Source organism: Hyposmocoma kahamanoa, unplaced genomic scaffold, assembly GCF_003589595.1.
Source record: "Hyposmocoma kahamanoa isolate Upper Pololo Valley unplaced genomic scaffold, ASM358959v1 92, whole genome shotgun sequence".
NCBI lineage: Eukaryota > Metazoa > Arthropoda > Insecta > Lepidoptera > Cosmopterigidae > Hyposmocoma > Hyposmocoma kahamanoa.
In genome coordinates, this window is record NW_020654748.1 from 23,674,118 (window position 1) to 23,695,874 (window position 21,757).

Consider the following 21,757-nt stretch of genomic DNA (forward strand, 5'->3'; position numbering starts at 1 on the left):
ATGATAACCGTTCGGCCACTGAGGCAGTTAATGTTGTTGATTACATTTCTAAATCACCATGACAAACATGATCAAAGGTAGAAACGAAATAAAGACAAAGCTTGTTCGCATTACTTTACTATGAAATGAAACTATTTTTCCGGATTTAAATCGCGTACATTTGTTTTTTCAAACAAACCGACGTTTCGGGCCCTTTACAGGTCCCATGGTCACGGTTGACTCACAGTCAACCGACTGTTCTAAATCGCGAAAACCTAAGAACTCGATAAGTTTAGATTTATTTATCGTCCGTGTATTAATAATGCTAAACAGTCGAAGGACATTAAAAGACAATTCCCGATTTTTACTGCGTTCTTATTCATCAGATAACCTACGAACTATAAATTTGAACTGCCCAGTGACATTTCAAATTTATTGTGGTTTCGTGATGGCATTTGCATTTTGGGATGATGGTAGAATCTTCTGGGGCGTGAGAAATATTCAAAACTTTCTAAAAAATCATTTTTATGAACTTCAATTCCCACCCTTGATGTGAAAAGGGCACATCTGAAAAATTACAACTTTCAAGAAGATTGTACTAAAAAAATAGTCGGTAACTTCTTTATGCTTTCGTTTTTCAAAATTATCTGTGATTTTTAAGTAATTAAGCAAATAGGAAAGTAATAAAATTTCACACGTTATACATAATTTGTTTGTGGTTTGTATTATTTTTAGGACGTTTTTAAAAGCGCATCGGTTTTTTCGCTCTTATTGCGTGGACACAAAGATTTTGCTGATCGAGTCAAACGGATTCTTTTCCTTTATATAATAACAAGTGACGGAACGAACAATTCGAGCACCTGGTGGTAAGCGACACGCCTATCCATAACAATTGCAGTGCCCCTCAGAGCTTTAAATCGTAAAGATCTTAAGGGCACTGCCACTGCGCCCGTCAGCTTGAGATGTAAGTTGACAAGTCCCATGTGCCGGAAGAAAGAAAACGCAGTAATGCTCAGATTACTGCTTGCTAAGCTCCTGCTACTAAAATACCGAGTTAATAAGTATGTACTTCCCAGTACAGCCAGTTATGACAAAATTGTAAAGTATAGCAGTCAGTGAAAGAAGTGACGTTATCTATTATGTATATGTGAAATTATATTACTCTCCTTATTTAAGCATAAAAAAGTTATCGACTAAATCTCTTGAAAAGTTATCATTTTGCAGATGTGACCTTATTACACTAAGAGTGCGAATTATATTTCAAAACTAACCATGATTTTCAAAAAATATGGATATTGTATTTTAACACATTCTTTGAATATAACCAGCTATCGACTCAAATAAAAGAAAAAACATAAAAGAATATGGCGTAAATTAAAATAATAACCAACGCCTTCGCCATAAGCATACAGCTCCAATCAAATACATAGCTTGCATTTGTAAACAGTCGTCACACACGGAGACTGTGTCCAATGGTCAATACAAACGCTGTGTCACCTCCGATTGTTCTTCGGCCGTGAAGTTTATGTCATTCGATTAACGACACTCGATTAGCCGTGAAAATCGATATTTCTTCTCGATTTTACAGTTGTTAGCGGCTGGTAATTCGAATTCGTTGGAGGTAAACGACAATTTCTACTTTGATAATGATTCACGGTAACGGAAAAGATCATGTTGAATGTTTTTCGCTGTACAGAGAAGAAAACGTCTCTTTGACAGTTAGGATTTGAATCTATACAATATCAAATGTCTTTGGTTGATGAAATATGTGGATATTATCGACACTTGCGTAGACAAGTACAAATTACACCTAAACTCGCGTGAGAAATAAATGTGCTGTATACAAATATTTCTTCTTCTTTGTTTATTTGCGATTTGATAAGGGCCATTATAGAATAATTATTGGTGATACCGTTAAATAGGATTTTAAAGGACCAAGTTAAAAGCACTAGAACCAACGGGTATGTATAAAGAGACTAATGGGGGTGGAAGAAACGAAAGAAGAGTGAAATCTCTATCTTTCTGGTTTTATTTATTTAATTTTTAGCGAAAGAAAGCGCGATACTTTTTCTTTGTGAATGAATTTACTAACAATTTCATTTCTCCGCCGTAACATTGAAAATAGGCAACGTAAACAAGCAATAAATACGTCAAACTCAAGTTATATAATCGCAACCCAATAACCTACTTAGTTAGCCATTAATAATCTCCCTAATAACAACTTGACTGTGTAGTATTATGCGAGTGACTATGTACACGACTAATTCCACAGTTTGGGAGGCATGAAGCGTGACGGGAGATACTGGCTGGAGGTACTTCCCTCTTGTATTGCGTCATATTCTATCATTGTAACTGAAGATTGGGCCTTTATTTTTTCTGGTATTAAAAAGTACACAGCCAGGAAAAATATTGCTATAATTAAATATAGACTTTTAAAACCCTAATACAATATTTGATTGATTAGCAGCAGTAGAGCTTCTTGTAAAAGAATTTGTCCAGGGAAGTACTGCCACCTTACCTATTTCAGCCGCCAAGCAGTAATGTCAGCATTACTGTGTTCCGGTTGTGAAGGGTAAGGGTGCTGGTGAAATTACAGGCACATGGGACTTGTCAACGTATGTCTCAGGGTGTCGGGCGCAGTGGCAGTGCCCCTCAGATCTTTGCTATTTAAACTCTGAATGGTGCTGCAACTGTCATGGACAGGCGTGTCGTTCGTTAGTCCACCAGGTACGACTTGTTCGTCCCATCACTTGGTAATATTAATAAAACCCCTATTTGTTGAAGTTGTGTTATAAAATTAAAAATAAGTTATATAACTAATAACTTTTGTAAGTATAGTCAAAAAATGGGGTGGTTTGCATTAATATTAGACATAAGTGGTTGAAGACTGTACCACCTCAGCCAACCGTGTCATGAGAACTGTAAAGGGCCCGGAACGTTGATTTGTTTGAAAAAACATGTATACGCGATTTAAATCCGGAAAAATAGTTTCATTTCCTATGTGTAACATTCGCGAAACCCTAAGAAGTCGAAAAGAAAGAACCATCAAAATCGAAGAAGTACTACATGTTAACCTGAACGCGTCAATTCTTTATTATGACATCAATTATTCATGGACTAACCTGTCCACGATCCGAAATTTTTTAATAGTAAATACAGTGACATTTCTTTACTTACCTACACGTACGACGTCACGTAGAGTTTGGTGTTAGCGTAACAAATTATAAATATGACCTTTTTCAGATTTTATTAATTGATTAAAATTACAAATAATTACAATTATTAATACAAAGATAGAACACTCAGAAAAAGCACTCAGAAAAAATTCCTTCGATCTGGTCGGATACAAATAATTATTATTTCATAAAAATATTGATTGAATGTGGTCGTTTGTATCTTGTAAAAATACTTTCTAACCACATTTTAGATATTTTTTTCTGCTTATTGACCAATTCTTAACTTAATTACTTTCCTTGTAAAGTTCGTTTTTCTACGTATTTCTAAATTTATAACTTTGGATATATTTGGAGCTAATTACTATTGTGACAGGTGATTATATTGAACAGTAGGGTTAGCACGACAAGGCGCGAATTGTGAGAAAGCGACATAAAGCGCGAGTTACTGCTATACTCCCGTGTAGATAATATTATCAATATCTCGCTCTTCTATGTCACTCTCGTGCAAGTCGTGACCTATCGTGCTAGCCCTACAGGATAGAAAAGAGAATTCTCGATATAGAAAGGATGGATGTATGTTGACAGAGGCACAAATGCGTTGAGCGAATGTGGACAGAAATGAATTCATGTCGTTACACAATTAATTCAAATCACTCTGTTTCTAGTCGTCTACATGCAGAAATAGTTATTTGTTAGTGCAAGGCTCCAAAGATGTTGTTTGACGCGAGTCCTTGTATTCAAACCTGAGCAAGCAAAAGATTGTAAGAGTAGAAAGGTAGAATCGTGAGCACAGCGAGGGTTTCAAGGCACGAGACGCTAAACAACTTTGCCTTTTTTGCTTTTTCACCTCAATGCAGCAAGGAAAATGGTAGATGAAAGAAAAACAGTTTAACTATAACAAATCAGTTTTAATAAATTTATCATCGAAAGAAAAAGTTAGGTTAGTGAGGTGAAAATACATTATACCCTAACGTCGAAAATAGTTTCTCTATAGTAGGCCTTATCCCAACACGCCGTCAAGGTCCTCCAGGTTATGTTTTTAAGAACCTGTTAATTGCCTTAAAATGTTTTCCGTTTTTCTTTAACGGTACATCTAGTGTCTTTACCTGGTATTAAAAGTAATTTCCAGACAATAGTTAGGTACGTACTTTATGGGAAAGAAACTAACAATGTAGAGACAAGTCTCTTGCAATTTATTTCTTTGGAATGATGTGGTTTTTCTGCCGTTTATTCGATGTTAATTGTGTGATTAGCCGTTTGATTTGAGGACAGATATATGTGATTTGTATTTGACATTTGTTAGATGAAATTGTTGAAATCTACTACAATAGAAGCGCCAGTACCTAAGGTAAACAAAACACGATGAATTAGGAAAAGTTTACTACAAGAAATAGTATTTACTACAAGAAATATAAGTATTTAGGAAATCATTAAAGATGTCGCTTCGGTCTCTGTTATATTCGTAGGTTTTCTCTGAGACGTTAAATTAACACTTTTATTTGTATTGTAAATAAGGTGCTAGGCCCATAAAGTTTGACATTTAAGATTTAAATTCAACTCGACGTGTCTAGTAATAGAAACGTTCCAAAGTAGCTTGATGATCACATTCAAAACTTACAAATAAAATAACAATTAATTACAACGCCACCTCTCGGCAATAAATTAAACTACGAACTAGGTTGTTTATCTGCGCAGCCACTGTTCTATTGGCGTGTAGTCAATGTCGTTAGGAGCGAAGTTCACTCGTCGCACGATAGATGGCCCTGGGCGTCTGAAGTATTCTGCTACGTTCCCGCTTACGCTGCCGTAAGGAATTCCACCTGGAATATTGATTGAATTTGTATGTTATTTAAATTAACATATATCAAATTGCAAGTCATATATGTACTTAGCCATGTTAGACAATTCATCTATATGCATAATCTAGAGAAAGTTAATAGAAGAAAAGAAACTGTCAGAACAACATAGACTGTCTATGAAATTTATAGGTAATTTTAATTACCGTAGGATAAGCCTGGGCCTGGCAACGGATGCGTCTCTCCGCCATCTGGTCGAGATACTACTGCAGCTAATAGACTCCATAACACACAGAGTAAGAACGCTATCTGCAATACATAAAGAAAATATTGTTATTATATAATATTTTATATATAAGAAAGCTGTCTCCAAAAACTCGACATTTTAGTATATTAGTAATATACAAAAGTTGTCTACATTCACAAACCGAGCATTACATATCAGCATAATTATCCCATTAATTTAAAATGTTAATATCAATTACGCCATTGCCGGGGAATACCGCCTCTCCCATTAAAATTAGGCTATAGGAGAGGTGAAAGCCTAGAATAGATATCCAAAATAATAATAATTAATTTTTTTGGACAACATAAATCCATATCTAATTAGCAGAGATCGAAATTGAGGGAGTTAATTTAGCTGAACTAAACAATAATGTGGATATTTCCTTCTACAAATCCCGGTACTTCGCGGAACTAAATATATTTCGGTCATTCTCGGACTAGTGTTCAATACCTAATTTCCGTGGCAAGTACATTATCGTGTAATTATAAATAATATTTCACGATACAACACTCGAATATTAAATAATTTTGCACAATAAAAAAATCGAATAGGTACTTAAATAAAAACTGCCACGGAAATTAGGCAGTAAACACTAGTCCGACAGTGATCGATTTGAAAATGCGTATTATTTATTGAAATTTCAGTACATTACATTACAGTACATACAAATTATTGTCTCAAAAAATAATATTGTGTTGTAACGAGAAAAAATGGAAAACAAGTCTGACAGTGGCCGAGTGCCTTTATATTTAAATAATTTTAAAAATAAACAAGACACAACCTATATTTTGGGATATTTAGAAAATTAACAGTAAAAAATGAAGCTTTATACGCTTTGATGACAAAATGAGTTTTTAAGTCATGCGATTGGTGGTAAGCTTCTGTCGATAACAGTTGCAGTGGCATTCAGAGCTTTAAATTACAAAGATCTGAGGGGCATTCGCCACTGCCCGACACCCTGAGACATAAGTTGACAAATCCCATGTGGCTGCAATTTCACCAGCTCCCTTACGTTTCTAAACCGAAACGCAGTAATGCTCACATTACTGCTTGGCAACAGAAATAGATAAGGTGGCAGTACTTCCCTTGACGAACTTCTTCACAAGGAGCTCTACTGCTTCTAAGTATAGTATTGGGTATGTCCATACTAAGAAAACGTCCATACTTTGAAATGTTTTGCCCATAATGTTCCTACCTGTAACCCAACCTGGAACCTCCTCGTCCAGCGCTCACATTGCAAACAAATGCATCAACGAGGTAATGAATCATACTTCTACATAATATTAATGAGTAGTCAGCTCTGTTTTAATTTGGAATTAATTTACAATCGAATCCTTCAATTTGTACCCAATTTATTATCGTACGGTGTAATAAATTACAATTCAATTAAATACATTATTTACCTAATTTGTACTTTTAACAAGGCTAAATCCCAAGTAGTACCAGAATAAATACCAACAATTTGTTTACAGAATAAGCCAAATAATCGCGTAATTTAAAAAATTACATGCAATAAGAATTGATACAAGGATTATTGCTCGCGCTCATGACATAGAGCATTGGGATCACATGACTGGTTCATGTATAGTTATGCAACTCATTACCTAAGGTCAAGCACCCACTGGCCTACACAAGAATAGGAGCAGGCATGCAGTTAAACGATGTAATAAAGTCGATTACGAAGACGACTTTCCTTATATGACAGTATTATTAAATCCATGAGCGTACGCCCATGTGATGTTATTAAATCAATAGTATGTTATACCTAGTTTAGCATACTATTTTATAAAAGTACCATTTACTGTACATAAGAGGTAAAATATTATCAAAAAAAAATTAGCTCCCTGGTTTTTGTATTTCGTCTAAATCTGCGCATCTATAGTGTCTCATCCATCCCAAACACACACACACACAGCTACTGGTAATTTAGTTATTTTATGTTTTTTGGAACAAAATAATTCTTTCGTTTTCGTTCATTCATCATTATATTTTGGTCAGAGAATATAACTTTACCTTTTTTTATGAAAAAAGTGACCTCAAAAGTTTGTGCACTACATCTGTTTGCCAAGTTTTATTAAAGGGTGAAATCCATCCCCTGATTTGCCACCCTTAAGGTTGGAATATTTTCTTAAAATTTGTATGGGACCACTTCTGGGATCCCCTTCCCAACAAAAAAAAGAATAGTCAAAATCGGTTCACAAATGTTGGAGCTTTTACGCTTTTAGCGTAGCAATCACAAAAAGAAATATAGTGGACTTGAAATCTCCTTTTCTCTTCTCATGCTCTAAAAGTACGCCATTATCAACCAGTAAAGTGCATCCTTTAATCCCTAGGGGGTAAAAAGTACCTCATTTTTTTATTTACTTCAAGTGAACAAACGCAAACAACCAGGTACCCTTGCTTTTAGTTTCGTGCCTTTTCCGCATAGACGGTGGCGCCATATTATTTTCAGAAAAATTGGAAATATGGAAATTGGAATCAACAATAGTAGCACAAACATTCAGACCCGAGACAATATAGAAAAGTTTTCTGCATTGACCCTACCGGGGATCGAACCCGGGACCTCAGACATATCTAAACCATGAAAACCGGTATGCAAGCCACTCGACCACGGAGGTCGTGAAAATTAATATTCATTACGTAATAAGATACTGACAAGCCAAGTACGTACGTACGAGATAATTAATAACAGTACGTATACACGATAGACAAAAATTGCAAACAGTTTATAACGCCCATGACCGTTCAACCTCGACTTATTGCAATTGTTGTGTTTATACATTTTGGTATGCGGATGCTTCATATTACATTATGCGCACATAATTTAGAGATATGAAATTTAATAAACGAAACTTAGGCACAAAGTTGTGCACAAAAAGTATATGCATTGTATTGCGTATAAGATTTGAAGATCTCAAAGTTATAGTTAGGTACATTACACAGTTTCGTAATAAGGCTCAAGATGAAGCTCAAACCGTCAACGTATTATGAGTTTTTTTAGAAAGAATAATTATGAAAAGAGAAATAATTTGTTACCTACAATAATGGTGAACTATTCACTATATTTACGCATATTTTTACTTTTTCCACTCCAAACTAATATTGTTTCCACCATGTTGAGACAGTTGCTGTTCGTGACGCCATTTTTGTTATGATACTGCAGCGCTACTGGCGGCTATATTTCGAACTAAGCATTTCAAAGCAGCGTATTATTGTATTCCGGCGGCATATTTCTTAGCCGCTTTGTAAACGTGCTATTACAATGTGGCGTACTTTTTTAGGCGAATTGCAATCCGGTCGAACACCAGAGAGGCCGTATTACATTACGGATAGCCGCTTTACAAAACAGCGCTTGGTTTAATGGAATTAAATGAAGAGTTGGGCCCCAAAGTGTCTTTGAGAGACAAGTTTAAAGAGATTACCATTCTTATACTAGCGTCACAGTACATTTTATGAAAACGTTATTCATGTTAAGAACAATATTAATTTTTTTTGTGAAAAATAGTGGCAGACATAACATTAACGCGAGGAACAAAAATAAACTTGCTATTCTTGACAGTAAACTTGTCTTCACAAAGTTTCAAATTAATTTAAAGGGCAATGTATACCTACGATTCTATAAGATTCCGGGTAAAGTTTAAAACTATAGTGACACAAGAACTTTATTCTAAAGGTTACAGCTTCTGCCTACTTGGACGACGAAAATCCGTGGTAGTGATTCGTTTAGCTCTTGCAGGTATTCTCGATGTTTGAAATAAATATTATAAATGATAAAAGTATATTTACAAAGAGTCTCTTGCTCATTCTTCTCAGAGGAATCTGGCTTACTAATGAGCAATAGAGTTTAATCAATATGACAATTTCAAGTGTAATATGCTTACCTATGAAATAAAGATTATTGGACTTTGATATTTGAGAGGCACCATTCTCTTAATTATGCGACCAAGGCTGAAATTGTATCCTTATTATAATAAAGCACTGACCATTCGTCAGATGTGGTTTTATCTCATAATAGTCATAAAAATAATGTAGTTACATGAAAAAAATTACATGTACGTGAAATTTTAAACTCTAATTTTATTCGTAAAATCTTGAATCTTCTCCCCTCAAGAGTTGTCCTTTTGCAGATGTGGCCTTATTACGCTAAGGGTGCAAAATCGTATTGAAAGTTAAGCAAAGATAATAAACAGTACGCAATACCACATTATTTTTTACCTGTTGCCCTTTTAACCGTTTTGGTTCGACATTATTGTTAAGTTCTGAATTTTGTACAGATATCTTTTATTACGTACTTGCAAAACGTGACAATTTACGGTGATCAAATTTAAATATTAAAAATGCTTGAAATCGTACCTGGGATACGTAAAATAAACAGGAAAACCTTGAGTGAATAGTTGTATTAAAGTTTAAAAGTTTTGTTTTTAAGATGTTTTTCGATATTGGTAGAAGGTAATAAATTGCTTTTCCTCAATCATTATCGATTGACTTTATTGCTGTTTATTTACTTATTTATTTCCTAACTTATTGAAGGATTAATATTAGGCCATCAGCACACTTATCAATGAGTTAACGATCCGAGCAGAAGGGAAATGTGCAACATCTATTTCACTCTTTCGCATTTTTTCTTTTTTTATGATACCAATTGATAGGACGAATAATCGTGGGCCTGATGGTAAGCGACAGGCCTGTCCATAACAGTTGCACTGCTACTCAGAGCTCCAAATCACGACGATTTGAGGGGCAACGCCTCTGCGCCGGTCATCCTAAGACATAAGTTGACAAGTCCCATGTGAATGTGATTTCACCAGCACCCTTTAAAACCGAAACGCAGTAATGCTCACATTACCGCTTGGCGACAAAAATAGGTAAGTTGGCAGTACTTTCCTGGACGAACTAATTCACTACTAAAAATTCCTTCAATCTGACACGATTCGAACTAAAGATGTATTTATTGTTGTGTTTTAGATTGAATGAATGAGATTGTCTCAAATTCAGAATTATTCAGTATTTCATTCATAATACTCCCATGATCGAGATACCAATCCGCGATCCTGGTATAAAAATATCAACCTGCTGCATTTGATAAAGACCTCAATATAGCATGAGAGTACTGTGAGGAACACCTTATTTTTTTTAGAACCTGTAGGTACAACTTAAATAACAATGTGACAACCCTATGCTCGGAGGACCTTGTAATCATAGACGCGCTGAACAGGTTGGTTCGCTAGCAGCGCTAACATTGTACTGTAATTTCATTTGCTCCTACTCTGTTAAAAATGCAAGTGCAACGGATTTGGATCTTATCTTGGCATTCATTCAAGTTGCGTAATTTCCGAACGCGTTTACTCGGCCGTTCTCAACCGACTTGCTTGAAATTTGCAATTAGCATAAAAATACAATTAAAGAAATGGCAACGAAGCTCAAATTTTGAATTTCAAGCTCTAACCTGAGTTAATTGAGGTCAAAGTTTAATTTAATTTTTATATTGCAAAATTGTACTCAAGCAAGTGTGTAAAAGAATTAAAAAGAAAAATAGCTGATAGTTGTTTAGCTAAAGAAAACCAACAGAAGTAATCGATAGGTATTTGACTAGCGGATTTTTTTGCGGGATGTACAAGTCATGCGCCTGATGGTAAGCTACACGCCTGTCCATAACAGTTGCAGTGCCACTCAGAGCTTTATATTGCAAAGATTTGATGAACACTATTACTGCAACCGTCACCCTGAGACAAAGTTGAGAACTCCCATGTGCCTGTAATTTCACCAGGACCTTTACTGCTAGGCGGCAGAACTCACAAGGAGCTCTATTGTTACTAAAAATTCTCCAAAAGCTAAAATTATTAGCTGTCTGTTATATTTTTATTTCTAGTGTGTAATTTAGTTCCCCTACTCGACAGGGGAATGTGGCGTTTGCAGTAGAGGTATAATTTTGTAGATTGTCATCTATAAGTAGTGGGTTTTATATCGATAACATCGATATTACTGCAATATATAACTATTTTAATAACATAGGCAGGAGAAATATCCCAGTCGAGGTTGAGTCCAAATGTCTAACAAAGTAAGTTTATTTACGTACAAGTTTTAGCATCAAACCTGTTTAATACCGAATTTAAAACCATGTTTAATTTATGCTATTTATGTCGTAGCAACAATGGAATTGACAATTACCAGCGGCCATTTTTGTTTCTTCCATTTTGTTAAAGTGTGCAGTTAGTGTTACATTAGTTGATACGAGCCTTTTCTAAGGAGAGTTGTGAACAGTCTTCTATAAGCAGGTTTCATTATGATATTTTCCTTCACCTCTATGGTGCTAGTAACATAGAAATTAAAGGGATAGGTACATGGTTCTACAAGGATTTGAACCGTCGCCCACTCGGTTGTAAAGCAACAGTTCTCACACAGGGTTGCCAACGCTCTTTACAATACTCTCCAAAATCGTGTGAAGGTCCCACACTCGCATTTTGATTTAAACGTAAGTGTATTCTGAAGGAAAATATACATATTATTGAAAAAAATAACGAACTCTAATACTATAATAATATACAATAGCCTTCCGTCCATTTGCTTGGTACGATCCCGTCACACATCTTACGCCCCATCAACGCGAACACACCATGACCAAATGAAGGCTTATCTTATAGAGGGCATATCTTAAAGAACTCAAATATTTATGACAAAACGATAGTTAAGATCTAATTTGTTCCACATTTATTTATTTAATAAAATTTTATTTTGACTATCTCAATAGCCCTGGGTTTCGAACTACGAGGTCTCGATATCGATTCGCGGCAGGACCTATTTAGGAACGTATGTACGTAGGAACGTACTTTTGAAAATGTTCTGGGTGGAATCTTCTAGTGTTGTTACTCTGATACCAGATCTTTTTAATTTGAGACAAGATCATTATAACGCACAAAACCCTATGTTACGGCTGCCATGGACACATACGTATAAACAAGCACAAATTATACCCAAACTGACGACATAAATAAATAAAGGCTATTCAAATTTTTCTCCCAGGCTGGGAATCGAGTCTGGGACCACTGCGTGGCAGATCAACATGGCAAACGTTCGGCCACGGATGCAGTTATATTTAATTTGTTTATTATATTTAATTGGTGTAATTATATCATTATTTCTACATTAAAATAAGAGGCTCTATTCCTCGGCAATGGCATAGTTGACCGGGGTCAGGGACTCAAGTTCAAGAACCGACCGAGCAGCACCGCTTTCTGCAATTTGTGCTGCAAACGTCACCCCACAGTTTACAACTGCCTCTAGTTGTTAGGTTGGCTAGAATTAACGCGTTCGCGAACAAAACAATTGGGATTATTGCAGTGTCAGTAACACATCTCATATGTCTCGTAGGCCAGATCGAGTAACTTCCAACGTTTCTCGATTTCCATTCTTATTACTAACCGACTTTAAAAAAGGACAAGATTCTCAATTCGGCTGCATTTTTTTGTGTGTATGTTACATATTCCGATATTTGTGACCCGATTTTGATGATTTGAATAGGGTTAGGAATACCTTAGCAGTGGTTCCATTCAAATTTGAAGAAAATATTTCAGCTCCAAGGGTAGTAAATCAGGGGATGTGTCCGGCTTATTGAATCTCATCCACTTTCCGTTAACCACATTCAATAAAACTTGGCAAATAGATGTAATTCCACATACAAGAAGCGTAGAGCTTTTTGTAAAATTGATCGTCAGATCAGAGATCGATCGATCAGAGATGTACCTATTTCTGCCGTCAAGCAGTACTGTGAGCATTACTGCGTTCCGGTTTTGAAGGGTAAGGGTGCTGGTAAAATTACACGCACATGAGACTTGTCTACTTATGTCTCAGAATGACGGGCGCAGTGGCAGTGTCAGATCTCTGTCATATATTGATCTGAATGACAGTGCAACTGCTATGGACAGGCGTGTCGCTTACCACCAGGCGTACGACTTAGTATCACAAAAAAAACTTTTGAGATTGTTTTTTTTTTGTCAAAACGTTACAGTTATGTTACCCGCCTTGCTTTTATCAATTTGTTTTTAATATTAGTGCGCTTTATCCTGTCTGGTAAATTTTCTTTTACTGTTTTTGATCTTTGTTGGGTTTGAAAATGACTGCTTTCTGTTGTTTATAAACACTGGAGCTATACTGGATGATGTAACAAATGTATTAATGTACATCAAGCTTGACACTTAAGATTTAAATCCATCTCTATACCGCTTACAACAAGAACGGTCCAAAGTACAAAGTGTCAAGTCTAATGTGCACTTGCCAGTACCAGAATTAATTGTAAACCACCTCTTTTTTGTGTTCCACCAATCATATTTTATAAGTTTATTGTAATAGACTTAGTCAGAATGGGTGGCATCTTGCATGCTCATAGTGCGAGACAGCTCAAACGGAGTTCTCAAAGTGCTAGGGGATAGGTTGGACTCTGATCTGCTGGCCAGCTTCATCGAACTTCTCGTCGCGCGTCCTGGAACCTCGGCGAGGTTACCAAGTATCATGTAGCATATGAACCTTAATTCAATTAATATTATTTTATTTTTATCTTTTATTTTTGTACTAACAATAGAATAAAATTAATTTGTAAGTTTCCATCAAAATGGCCTGTAAATTGTCTGCAATAAATGTATTTTATTTTTATTATTTAGTTATTGTTATTGTGAGGCTATACACCTCCTTTCTTTTTTTTAAGCAAAATCACAAAATTGAGTACAGTCGTCCGTGAAAGTGTTCGTATTTTATGAAATATGTATTACGTTCGTATTCAAAGCAACTAAACATTTGACCCGCCCACTTGAGGCATCATCAATAGCTTTATTACAGCAACAAAGCTACCAGAAATGTCAACTGCACGCCCACGACGTGTACATTGACATTACGTCATCACCGTCGGCACTACTAACCTAAACATTAATGCAAGTATGTCTAAGCTACAACTTGACAAGGTTGCTAAGAGTGCGCGTACGCACGATATGATCTCAATACAACTGCCATTTAGTTAAATGAAGACTAGGTACCTTGGGCGACTTTTATGGAACAAAAAGATCATAAGACGGTAGGTCCTAAACAGGTTGTATGATAATATCTATGACCTTATTTGAAACAAACGGGCGTTCGTGGTATTGACTTGTATATCCTCATAATGAATCTGTATACGTATTCAATATATTTCACTATTAATACAATAGTGTATGAAGTCAAAATGTTTATTTTTTCAGAATCAATTAAAAACGTATTACTAACTTCCTTTGAAAGATATGTCTAGATTACAGTTTATCACAGACATCTAAACAATTCCTACTTTGTTATAATTATTAATACAAAGATCACTCTTGGAAAAAATCTTTCGATTCGGCTGGATTAGAACCAACGTCTTCCAGCAAACCGTGTCAGAAGAAACCGTGCTGAAAGACGTTGGTTAGTTGAATATCATAATGGTCTAAATCGTGACATTCAATAACTAAAAATTAAAATTTCTTACTTGCCAAATATATTTAAAAATAAAAGGGAAAAAATCATTCCATAATTTTGAGTAAGGACTGTTTTGTCCAGAACCAGGTCTCAAAAAGTTTGTCTCATTTTGAGTTAAGTCAATATTAATATTTATGAAAATAAATTTACATAAATTACGTTCACTAATATTATAACCTTGAATTCCACATATATTGAGTTAGAACAATATTGTAATGGCAGGGGTTGTGAACCTGGAAAGCGCATCAATTTACAAAACCCGTATCGGGCCAGCATGGCGGATCATGGCTTATTCCCTCTATATTTTAGAGAAGATCCGTGCTCAGCAGTGGGTCGTACAATGGGTTGATGATGGTTATGATGATAGCTTGCGAAGAAGATTGCGATGAAACCAGCATGTCTCCAGTCTCTCAACTATATAGATTTCATCAGCGTGGTTTACTAAGACCTCAGGAGTGTCCTGCTGTGGAACGTATTCAAAGTTGCTTGCAGTGACCGATGAACTTGAACTTGACTGGATAAAAATTACCTTGCTAATTTGTATATGTATATATATTACTAACGAATCCGGTTTTTAATGTTATGCACCGTACAATATACAAATACAAAACAATTTAATTCACAACAAGATTGTGCACTGTTCATTTTAAATTTATATACAAAAAACCAAGAACTGACCGTGGCGTAAATGGTGTACAGATATCTAATCATTCCTTCGCTAGGCTAGGCCGTCTCGCAAGTAACCAATTTATCCTTGTTACAGGTGTAAAAGACCATTACTAATAAATAACTTTTTTTTTTAAAAAAACCTGACTTCACAAGTTCGCGGAATTACATCTATTTGCCAAGTTGTATGGAAATCTATTTATTTATTTATTTATTTATTTATTTATTTGCATTCCATGATGTACATTACAGATGTTTTACATATATTGAGATCAAATTATGGAGCCTGAACAGGGCACAGCAAATAGTAGAAGAGAGGACTAGTCTCATAATTGTTACACTTACTACTATATAATTTGATATATACCAACGCCAACAGCTTTATATTATTATATTTATTATCGACTAGTTACTAAATTCAGATACCAAATTTATCTTCTAAAAACTCTTTTACATTATAATAGCTTTTCTTTATGAGAAAATTCTTTAAGTTTTTAAAGAAAATCTTGTTATTTTGTTCATTTTTTATAATTTCCGGAAGATTGTTATATATTTTTATTGACATGGTGTATGGACTAGATAAATGCATATTTAATCTTGAATATGGTAGTACTAATCTGTTTATATTTCGTAATGTATATTTAGTGGGGATGGCTTTACGGTTTTTATATAAGTCTTGATGGTTTCGTACAAATTTACAAACTTCGAGTATATAGATACATGGGAGAGTCAGGATTACCGAACAGTGCATGAAACCGGATTCGTCCCCTACTTTGCCATCCTTAGAGGTGGAATATTTTCTTCGAATTTAAATGGTGCCCAGATTGGGAAGTGCTCCCTTTCTAACAAAAAATAATCATTAAAATCGGTTCACAAATGTCGCAGTAATCGGGTAAGATACAGTCAAAAAAAAAATACAGTCCGTTTGAGCACCTCGTCTTTTATTGAAGTTGGTTAAAAAGGAGTTTAGCGAGAGAATTGTACATGATATTAACCATTAATAAAAGTAAACGTGAAGTATTTAAGTAATATATAAAATTTGTAAGAGTACGAGATGTGTTTTTTTTTGTTAGTTTCATTGTTGATTGATCTCTGTCATGAAATAAGTATGCATTTAAACAAATTATACAGATAGATTACATAAGTATGGAACCACCACATTTATTCACACGGTATCGCCTTGAGACGATCAAAAAGAATCCTTAAGTTCGTGCAAAAAGAGCGAAAAAGACAGAAATACAAATTCGTGACGATAAGTGTAGTGACTCCCATCCCGCAATGATACGCATGACAACATCTTTACAGTTCTTGAGAAACGTGTGGATTTTTGGAAACTCGCTCCATAAAAAACGGTCGCAAAATAATATTTTTTTACCTCGCTCGCTCGAAAAGGCTTCCTTCTCATTCAAATATGTGCCGTAGCGCAAACGTGCAAAGGCGTTTTTTCCACACTAGAGTGGTTTTTGAAATTCGAACTTGACGGAGGACTACGGTGCACCTAACTTGTTCTTTCGATTAAAAAGCATAATGACACGTTCAACTACGCTATTTGCCGTACATTATTTATGTAATATAAATCCGTTATCAACGATAACTAATTTTGTTTATTAAAACTGACTTGTTGCACTTCAACTGTTTTCCTTTTATCTACCATTTTCCTCGCTGTAGTGAGGTGAAAAGTTATTTTGAGTATCGTGACTTGAAACCCTTTCTACTTCGCTAGCTCAGATTTCGATGGAAGCACTAGCGACAAACAACAACTTTGCAAGCCTTGCATTGTTGGCAGCAGCAACATTAATGTAATTTTGTATCATGGCAACATTGTCAAGGCGCTTAGCCTCCTTCTTTTTTGGTACGATTAACGGCGTAATGTGTGCTCTTGTAATTCATAATATTAACATTAAAATTTAATGGTTTCAATCGGAGTGTTTTCTTTGCCATCATCACCAGCGCGTCAAGCTCTCCACAACCAGCATAACAAATAACATTTAACATTAACGCGTCTTATTAACATTTACTATAAAATTGATGTCCACAGATTTTATTAGCTTGATACATTTTGAACATTATAAAGTTAACTCATGATTTTAATACATTATATTCACACACCAGTAACACAAACTAATTATGACTCTATATTTTGAATGAAAAAATTGACCAGAACATTTGAGGTAAATTGCAAAATTTTACTAGAAAAATGTACACTTAAGCACTGTATTACCGCTGTGAATTTTCATAAAGTCACTGTAATTTAATTGTTTTAAGCTCTAATCAGTGCGCATCACTATGGGTCAAAAGAGTCCTACAGGGAGCGAATTTTAGGCCACAGTACAGCACCCTGTCAGACACCCAAAGAACGTCATTATGTGTTTAGTTCACTTTTTAAATTAAACAACAAAACACAGCTTACCTGTTTTGAAGTAAGCATTGTCGGTCCAGTATCGCACCCAAGTCCGAACTCAAGTGAGCCGCGCGCGACTCCCTTCACTATTTATACGCGTATCGAGACTTTACGTGTTATCCATCTTAACTAGTCCTTGCCAATTCAAATCCTAGATAGTTTGGCAAGTGGCTTTAAACTCAGAATCTACGTACAATAAGTATATCTAAGATCATATCTATTATGAATTGATACATAAGGTCTTGTAAAGATAAATATATAAAAAAGGTAATTAGTTACCATTGTTCTGGTTGATTACTTGGTAGTTAGCTTAAAAAGAATTATGTTCATAGAATAATTTGATGTTTTTAATTGCTTCAACAATTTACATGACTGTCTACAACGGTTGCTTGTAAATGGAGAGGTCAACGACGATTTGAATCCTTGTGACGCCGAGCACCTTTAGTTTCTATGTTCTAAACATTCACAAATGTGAATGCAAGTGAAAGCCATACCTCTCTCCAAAGAAAACATAGTGATAAAACCTTCAAGATGAAAAATAAAACGTGTGAAGTTGTGAATTATGTGGTATTCTAATCGCAAGTGTCTGTGCTTTTCGGTCCCGGTCCAGGAAGCGGCATACGCAATCGTATAAAGTTTTCGCTCCTTATTTGTAGAACTAATCTCGATCAACAGTATCTTCTGTGTTGCATGTGTTATTCTTACAATGCTGTATCTAAAATTGCGTGCAAAAAAAATTTGTGTGAAATTTGCGTTACCTACCCAGTGTTAGAGAGACGGTACAAAGATTATAGTTAGAAACAAAAAAATGAACCTTGTAGATATAGTTGTATTTCTAAGTATAACTTTAGATGCTAAATTGCAATGGGGTCCACATTATAAGTTGTCAAAATGGCTTAGCTCTGCAGAGGATGCGATTTAAAAAAATTGAAAACTTTCAGACGTCGAAACCACCAGTTTGGTTTACTTCAACTACTTTCACAGTTTAATGTCTACATTTTGCTTTGGAATAAAGCCACTGGTATTAATAGAAAATTTGTCCTGCAGAAACGTGCGGGCTCCAGAGTGTCGTTCATAGATAAGTTTGAATTTAATGAATAAGGCGGTTTCAGATGTAATTTGCTTATGTATGAAATAAAGATGATTCGCTTTGACTTTGAATGCTATGAGAGTTTCCAATTCTCTGGTTTTTTAGTCTCAACTTAGAACTTGATTAAAAAGTGCCTTGTATGAAATTTTTGTTGTGTGTTTTGTTAGAATATTAGATACATATTTAAAGGAAATAATAAAGGTTTCGAAAACAAATGAATTTACAGCGAACTGTGGCTGTAATACCTACTAAGGTAATTAAAATGAGTTACTGAAAAATAAACACAGAATAAACCGACAAAATAAATCATATTTAGAAAAACAATCAAGAACTTGTGCAAAACTGTACTTTCAAAAAATATTCTAAACTTCCGAAAGAAACTTACCGATGCATGTCCCATGTTGTAATTCATAATTTTTTCGTATAATGAAGTACTTGATTATAAGTATCGAAAATTTTGATACAAGGTCGTTTTTAAATTTATTCTAGGTAATTTACGATATGAATGGCTAACAATAATTTTCGGTAAAATATAAAAAAAAGTCGTAGAGTTTACTTATTTATTTATTTGGTATCCCAACATATGCAATATCCAATACAATTTGGATTTTAATATATATCTTAATGTCCTCCTGTCCTGCTGTTGCTGGGTTATATAGGAATAGAAAACACAGCGTTCTTATATGACATCAAACAGACAACAACTAAGGAGCAGAAACTGAAGTTTTGTGAACCGAATAAAAAGTCCCAATCTGCCTTTGGCGAGGAGATGGACTATGATCTAAACTCTGTTTTTAGTAGAGACCCTTGTCCTATATTGGGACGTATAATGTTGAAGACGACGATTATACGTTGAAGATCTTTATGAAGTGGTTTCGAGATATCGCGGCCCTCAGATATAATGCAAGCAAGAACATCTTACATGCTTAAACGCTGCAATTTTGGTTTGTATTTTCCTTATAAATTTAAAAGTCCAAAACATAGTGTTCTTATTACGAAAGAACCCAGTGAATACGTGAATAAATTTACTCATATATGAGAACATTGGGTAACCCAGTAGGAGAACTATTCATCATTAACCCATTTATACGTCCCATTACTGAACACGGGTCTCCTCTCAGGCGAGGGATTAGGCCATAGTCCGCCACTCTGGCCCAATGCGGGATGGGGATTTCACACATTTTCCGAAAGTTGTGAACCTTTTTCGACGGCACAGGTTTCATCACGATGTTGTCCTTCACCGAAAAGCTCATGGTAAATTTCAAATTAAATTTTGCACATAAATTCAGAGATGCGAACCTCGATTCGAAGCCACGGCCTGCTTGAGTGGCGGTAGATCAAACACCATCAGGCTTTAGAAATCGTCATACTGATAAAACTGTACTGCTCATTCGTTAGGCAGATTCCCCTGAGAAGAATGAGCAAGAAACTCTTGGGGTTGTTCTTAATAAATATACATTTGAATACATTTATCATTACAATGTTTAATTTAAACATCTTAGATCGAGATTGCAAGAGGTCTCTACTACGGATTTTTGTCATCCAAGTACGCAGAAGCTGTATAACTTTTAGTACAAAGTTTTTATTTCACAATAGTTTTAAACCCCGTAAATGGCAAATTTTGAATATCAATCGAAATCTTATTAAATAATCGTATGCATTGACCGTTAAATGAATTTGAAACTTTGTGAAGACGACAGTCAATAACAGTTGGTTTATTTTTATTCCTCGTATTATGTCTGCAATTATTTTTCATAAAAATATTAATAATATTCTTCTTAACATAAATAACATTTTCAAACGTGTACTGTGTGTAACGTGGACGTTAGAGTAAAATGTTTTTTATTTAATTATCTCTCAGAGACACTCTGAGTCCAAATTATGAATTGCCGTAACCGCACGGTTCTGCAGGACAAAGATTCTATTAATATCGGCGGCATTACACTAAAGCAAAATGCCGTATGTCATTAAACTGTGAAACTGTAAAAGTAGCAATATAGTGGAGTGTTTTCACAAAATAACATTAGTTTTATAATAGTGTCTGGACAGAGAACTAACCAAGTCCGAATAAGTGTGGAAGGAGAGATACGCCACGGCGTCACTCATTCCGCTGTCGGAGTACCTGGCAAGGTCTACCTTGGCAAACTTTGTTGTCTCTAAATAAGTTATGGATCCTAAACAGCCGAAGTAAGGAGAGCATGTACAGGCGGGGTTATAGCTCGGACAGCGTGTTTATTGGAGGTGTCTCTCCTCAGACTATGGCACATCTTTTGTCTTGTCCTGCGTGCCCCTACACCTGCCCACGCGAGGTCCTGTAGAACGCCACTGATAATGCTGTGTCAGTCGCCAAGTACTGGTCCTCACAAATATAAACGTCAGAGTCGACACGCTAAGAAGTAGAAGATTCAATAAAAGAAATACTGGGTTTATTTGTCAACGTCTTGTGGCTGTACCTCTCGTTAGGGGTGAAGTGATGAAACCTGCATTGCCAAGAACATTCACAACCGTTGCTAAGCATGTTAAGTCCGTAACCCGCATTGAGCCAGCATGGTGAATTATAGCTTTAACAAATAATGAAATACCCCAACGGCCCAACGGTTACCACAGTAGACACTGTATGTAGTAGAACCAATTTGAGATATAGACTTTCCTAAATTGATTCTGGTCTGTGTATTCAGGATAGTGCCCCAGAGTAAATTTAGTAGCAGTAGAGCTTCTTGTGAGAGAGTTCGTCCAGGCAATTACTGCCACATTACCTGTTTTTGAAGCCAAGTATGTGAGCATTAATGCATTCCGGTTTTGAAGGGCAAGGGTGCTGGTGAAATTACGGGCAAATGGGACTTGTCAACTTATGTCTCAGGGTAATAAGCGCAGTGGCAGTGCCCC

General features: G+C 35.5%; 1 protein-coding gene across 1 annotated transcript; it reads right to left on the minus strand.

Moving 5' to 3' along the window:
- Positions 1 to 4,090: 4,090 nt before the first annotated feature.
- LOC113236756 lies at positions 4,091 to 17,846 on the minus strand. Its single transcript, XM_026472924.1, has 3 exons — positions 17,791 to 17,846; positions 5,158 to 5,260; positions 4,091 to 4,975 (listed from the first exon to the last, which is right to left on the minus strand). The coding sequence occupies exons 1-3, from the start codon at positions 17,806 to 17,808 to the stop codon at positions 4,839 to 4,841; spliced, it is 258 nt and encodes an 85-aa protein (XP_026328709.1). The 5' UTR covers positions 17,809 to 17,846; the 3' UTR covers positions 4,091 to 4,838.
- Positions 17,847 to 21,757: the final 3,911 nt, after the last annotated feature.

Bases quoted from the DNA above. Each gene is read 5' to 3' on its own strand.
- LOC113236756 (XM_026472924.1), bottom strand. The intron at 4,976-5,157 runs GTAATTAAAATT...TCAATATTCCAG, and splicing joins AGGCCCAGGCTTATCCTACG to GTGGAATTCCTTACGGCAGC.